This window comes from Amphimedon queenslandica, unplaced genomic scaffold (assembly GCF_000090795.2).
Source record: "Amphimedon queenslandica unplaced genomic scaffold, v1.1 AMPQUscaffold_12923, whole genome shotgun sequence".
NCBI classification, from domain to species: Eukaryota; Metazoa; Porifera; class Demospongiae; order Haplosclerida; family Niphatidae; genus Amphimedon; species Amphimedon queenslandica.
In genome coordinates, this window is record NW_003546841.1 from 28,234 (window position 1) to 33,943 (window position 5,710).

The window sequence follows — 5,710 nt, forward strand, 5'->3', positions numbered from 1 at the left end:
CAATAATATACTTGATTTAAGATCAGGATCAGTATTAAGATCAGGATCAGCATTAATATCAATATCAGTGTTAATATCAATATCAGTGTTACCTGAGCCAGCGATGGCTTTTCTTATAGTGTAGACAAGTCCCAGTGTTAGGTAATGGTCTTCCCTCAATGAAATCAGGCACTCTCTTCTTTTTAGCACTCACTCTCTGTCCTTCAATAGCCTCATTGAATACACCTATCAGTAAAAGAAAAAGAAATAATATATTTAATTGAATGCATAATTATAATTATTCTCAATTCTAACCTTCTCCTGGTTGGTGGATGATGAATTTACACTGAGATGCTCCCAGGACAAGTGACGTGTGACAATACCGACACCAGGTGGTGAGAGGAGAGCCAAAACTCCACCTCTTTAATGGATGATCACGCCCACACTCAACACAAGATATGAAACCTTCACAGCATAACAATATTAGATCAGTCACTTTACAACTGAGAGACAGACAGACAGAGAAGTAGAGAGAGAGAGAGAGAGAAGAGGAGAAGTATATAAAGGAAGAAGAGATACCAAAAAGAGAGAGGATAAATGACTCTGTAATCTGTTGTATTATGTCCTTACTTTAAAAGGTCAAGATAAGCTAGTGTGGGATTAGATGAATGAAGTAGATCAGGATTATACTGAACTGATATCCAATGGCTACACTTTGAACATACTTGAGATGTAACCCTGAAATGATTGAAAAAAGTTAAGTATTATTATTATTATAATTATCTATTTATTTATTTATCTATTTTATGTATTTATTTATTTACTTGTTTTCTTTGCAGAGAAGGTCAGTCCTGCACTTACACCTGCTACATTCAACCGTCACTTTAATGACACTCATTTGAATTGTTCCAACTCCTTCACTTAGTTTAATGTCCACTAGTCTCAGCTCTGTACCTCTCTTCACTGGTGAGACATATTTCATATTAGTAGTAGCTACATCATCATCATCATCATCATCATCATCATCATCATCATCATCATCATTACTTGCTGTCGCTGAATCATTGTCTTCGTCTTTGATATTGATTTTAGAGGAAAAGTCCTCTAAAAATGACTATTAACAAGAAAAGTATATGCATTTAAATAGGTACCAAGAAAGTAATACAGGGTATTTTGTCAAAAACGACCAAATAAGATTTCTTCATTTTTATATTTTTTCCTAATGCATGCACACGTTTCTATTTTGTGTATCAAGTTTGAGCTAATTTCAGTCAAATTTAGATTAAAAAAAAATTTTTAAAGGTACTCCAAAATTGGGCTAAAGTCCCTGTACTATAGTACAGTGACTTTGGCCAAATTTTGGCAAAATTGAAAAGTAGAGAATTCTCTATTTTTATATTTTTTTCAGATACACATACATGTTTTTATGTTGTGTAAAAAGTTTGAGCTGATTCCGATCAAAATTAAATTTGTTACAAATTTTGGTAGTTCCTTTATTTCATTAACGGTAGCTCTTGCATTAGTACAGAAATAGTTACAAGTTATGATCATTCAAAAACATTCATATTCATCATTACAGTCTTACTGTTTGAGGTATCAGTCTCATTGCATTATTGTCCAGCCAGTGAAGTATTGGCCTAAGCATTAACTCATGCTGTCCTGATCTCCTGTTAGCCAGCTGGTGATCCTCCACCCTTCCCTCCAATTCATTATTAACAGAATCAATACAGTCAATGGATAGGACACCAGTATTGACCACTTCAAGCTTACATGGCTATAAAAAGAATTAAAATATATCTTTTTATTTCCTCTATTTGTATCTACACTTACTTTACGTGGATATTCTGATGGAAGTGTAATCTTAATGTCGAAAGAAGGAAACTTGTTCTCAATCTAAAAAGTAAAAAAATTATAATTTAAAACCCCCAAAACCCCAAAAGTACAATGTGTGTTCATATTATAATCTCTTACCCATTCAGGATCGGTTGGACTGAATTTGATAACATATGCACAACTATCAGAGCTCTTCTCCACCAGCTGGTGCTGGTCCCCATAATAACGCTTGGTCAGTTGCTCTATCTCAATATCACGAAGAGACTGAAGAGGAACTGATGAATCCACTGCTCTCTTAGGACGTGGTACAGGAGCTCTAGCAACAGGAGCAGAAACAGGACCAGCCTTCCCTTGACTACCAGTTTTAAAGAATGCATCTAATGTTAACGGCTCGGCCCTCCTCCCTGAGTAGTCCGACTGCCTGTGGTCTTTGGCTCTCTCTACAGGCGGGCTGATGACTGGCTGTGTGTACTAATAGTAGGAGGAGTCTGGAATGAAGGGGCTTTGGTCTTTGATAGAGATGAGGAAATGCTTGGGAAAGACATTGTTTAATAAAGTAATTGAATCATCTCTTGAATCATCATCATCAGTCCTACTAGCAGGAGAAGGAGAAGTGGGCGGAGTTAAATCATCATCTCTCAGAGGATGAAGAAACTTGCACTGGTCACCGGGCCATAGTGACAGTTTGAGGCCAGGAAATGTCGGCAGACTTGTTTAGTGGATTGAGGGTGTCGGTAGCGACAACGACTACCATAGGAACAGGATCCTTTATTGACGTACTCTTGGCATAATGGAGGAACACGTTTATTATTACTCGGTCCATTATGAAGATGTTTGAGAGGAACCTTACTTATTTTTTACTCGGGTGTAATGGAGCCATCTTCTTCCTTGCTCCACAGCCTCCCCCTAATCGCCGCATTCGCCGGGCAATTCGGGGGCATGGCCTGGGGGATCTGCTTTAATTCCTATGCATTTAGATATACTATAGCAGGTATCTAGTGGGAGTCGCAGTCAGGAATGTCACTGTCACAACTACACAAAATCAATGAGCTCAGGAATTTGGCATTGGCCTAGCTAGTCTCAGCGCCAGTGGCTGGCCGCCGAGCCGGCCTAACTCTGTAGTCTAAAATGGACAGAAATGTAGATGGAAAAGGTAAGTTGAACTCGCTCCCTTTATTTAGATCTAAATTCATCTAATGCTTTGTCATTTACTCTACACTGCAGATCAGTATAAATTTAATTGGAGAGCTCGACACACAACCGCAATAGTAAGAGAGGTCCTGTACTGCTGGGGAGGAGACCAAGGATTAGATGAATCAGAATGCGATTGCAGCGGTGATTTTCCTAAAAAGAGACAGCATATTTCTGTTATTGATGAGTTTGACTTTTCAAGTGGGGTTTGGTCCTCTCAACCTACTAGTGGTACTCCTCCATTGGGAATCAGAGGAGTCTCCTGTACCACCATTAATAATAATATTTATTATTTTGGTGGTTTTTGTGGCCACGGCAAATGCTACCATAACAGTTTGAACTGTTTAGACACTTTAAATCTTCAGTGGAAAGAATTACAACCAACTGGTAATGATTCTGTGACTAAGAAAGGCTATGGTGGTATGATAGCAATGGGAAGTGAAGGTGAACCTCAACAATTACTGGTTATTGGTGGACTGGCTCCTATATCGACTACTACAGAGCATCATCAGTTTGAATACCATAAGATACCTAGTCGGGATGATCGTCTTAGAACTAACGAACATAATATCTACAACTTGTCTAGCGGTAAGTGATTTGTTGCATTGTAATATTTTATATATCGTCAGTATTACATAATTATCACAAATAAATTACATCTATGATTGTATCAACATGAAATTATTTTAGGACAATGGATTGTTCCATTTGTCAGTGGACAGTGTTTTCCACCAACTGATAATTTCACAGTTGAAAGGATCAATCATAATAAAGGAATTATGTATGGAGGATCAGTAACTGATGGTGGTAAAAGTGTACCTACTAGCAGTATCTACTTATTTCAATTGTCATGTAATACAATAGTAAGCTATGCACAAGAGAAGTTACAATCACAATAGAATAATAAAATTAATTTTAGCAATTATAGCTAAATTCACATTGAGTTCACAATACTACATGAATGCATTATCATGCAATGTCATGTTTCTAGAACTGGGAGTCTCTTAGCAAAGGTGCAATACCTAATGATGGACTCTGGACTAAGGGGAGATATGCTCATGCCAGTACTATCATCAATGGTGTCTCTACCTCACCTACACTAGTAGTGATTGGTGGAATAGATAGTAATGATAAACCAGTGAATGAATATTTATTATTTGACACAAACCAGTACAATTGGATGAAGGTATTTATTATAGTCATTATACCAGCATATTGCTATGAATGTGAATTGATTAAAAATTTGTGGTATTATTCAAGCAAAGTCTGACCAGAAGTGGAGTAGTGTTTATAGGGTTTGGCTAAAAATTAATTATTATTGTGATCTTAGTTGCTATTTCGCTTCTTTAAAATTTTTGTTGAGCATTGCTCCTAAATTCCAACCCTACAACCTCCACAACAAGCTATAGCACCAACGTCACTCTGTAAATTGTATATACTCTATTTCTTATTTGCTATAGATTCCTGTACTTGATTCTGTTACTGGCAGATACTATCATACTGTATCACCTTTTGTTGTTGATCCTAATCATGTGTTCCTGATAATAGTGGGAGGTTATGCAAAGAAAGAACTGGTAGTTGTAGAAGGAGAGATGGAATGGATGAATAAACCTGTTACTTATCCTAATATTACAATGGTAGTGGAACTAGGTAATATCATTATTTATTCATGCCATGGGGCACCTTTTTTGAGGGCTATAGGTTTCATCAAGAGTGGATAATTATCCACTCTTCATTGATTTCATGGATTTAATATTCATAAATTTATGCAGTCTGCCATCTTGTACTGTATTAATTTGATTTTCATGGAAGTAATTTTCGCAAATCTTAAAAGAAAATCACGAAATCCACGAAATTTACAGCCCTTGAAAAAAGGCGCCCTACGATATCTGAAAAATTTTGTATACCTACATGTGCTAATCCACACCCAAGCTATGTGTCAGGTGAACATAATGTAAAGAATTATTTATTATAGATAATTAATAATACCACTTAATGAAACAATACATTTTCCTGAATTGTAAAAACTATAATTTTGTAATTCTTTTATCCTCACTTGCAATCATGGAATTACCATACAGCAGGAAATTTTTGGAGGGATTAAGTTAAATTTGGCAAAGTGCTGTGATTGGCGAATTTCAATTTGGTGAATTTGTGGCAACGTGCCATTCAGCATGTGAATAGATATCAAAATACAAAATTTAACTCTAAAATTTCCTGCTATACTGTATCTTACTCTCTCTCTCTCTCTCTCCCTCAGTTTTTAATGATGGTCAATGGTCAGTGGGTCCAGTATTAGATTCACATAATATTCCTTTATTGTATGAACAAATACTAAAAGAAAGAAGAAAGCAATTGATTGGAATGAATGAATACATGACAGAAGAAGTAAAGGAGCTTCAAGTTATCAATGAGTCTTTACGTCATGATCTACAAGTGGCTAGAATTAACAACCAATCACTTCAGGAAGCACTATTGGAATCAGGTATATTATAATATCTATGCATATCAACAAAAAGTTTTTGTTATTGTGTACACATTGCTTTGAAATACATGTAGATTAATATCCTTCATTATTGATTATTGCTCATTTAAAATAAGCATAATTTCTACCAACCTAAATGAATAGGCCATGTATGTTTTAATACCCATTTTTATGCCAATTTAAGTATATATGTACAATTGTACATGCATTATATCATTAAAT

The 5,710-nt window shown here is 35.8% G+C and overlaps 2 protein-coding genes across 2 annotated transcripts in view; one reads left to right on the forward strand and one right to left on the reverse strand.

Moving 5' to 3' along the window:
• Positions 1 to 5,710, forward strand: part of LOC100637226 (uncharacterized) — a 26,739-nt gene that overhangs the window by 6,290 nt on the left and 14,739 nt on the right. The gene's annotated exons all lie outside the window — the stretch shown is intronic.
• Positions 48 to 700, reverse strand: LOC105314420 (uncharacterized protein C18H10.09-like). Its single transcript, XM_020002401.1, has 3 exons — positions 610 to 700; positions 295 to 474; positions 48 to 225 (listed from the first exon to the last, which is right to left on the reverse strand). Coding segments are annotated over exons 1-3 (318 nt in total). The 5' UTR covers positions 611 to 700; the 3' UTR covers positions 48 to 88.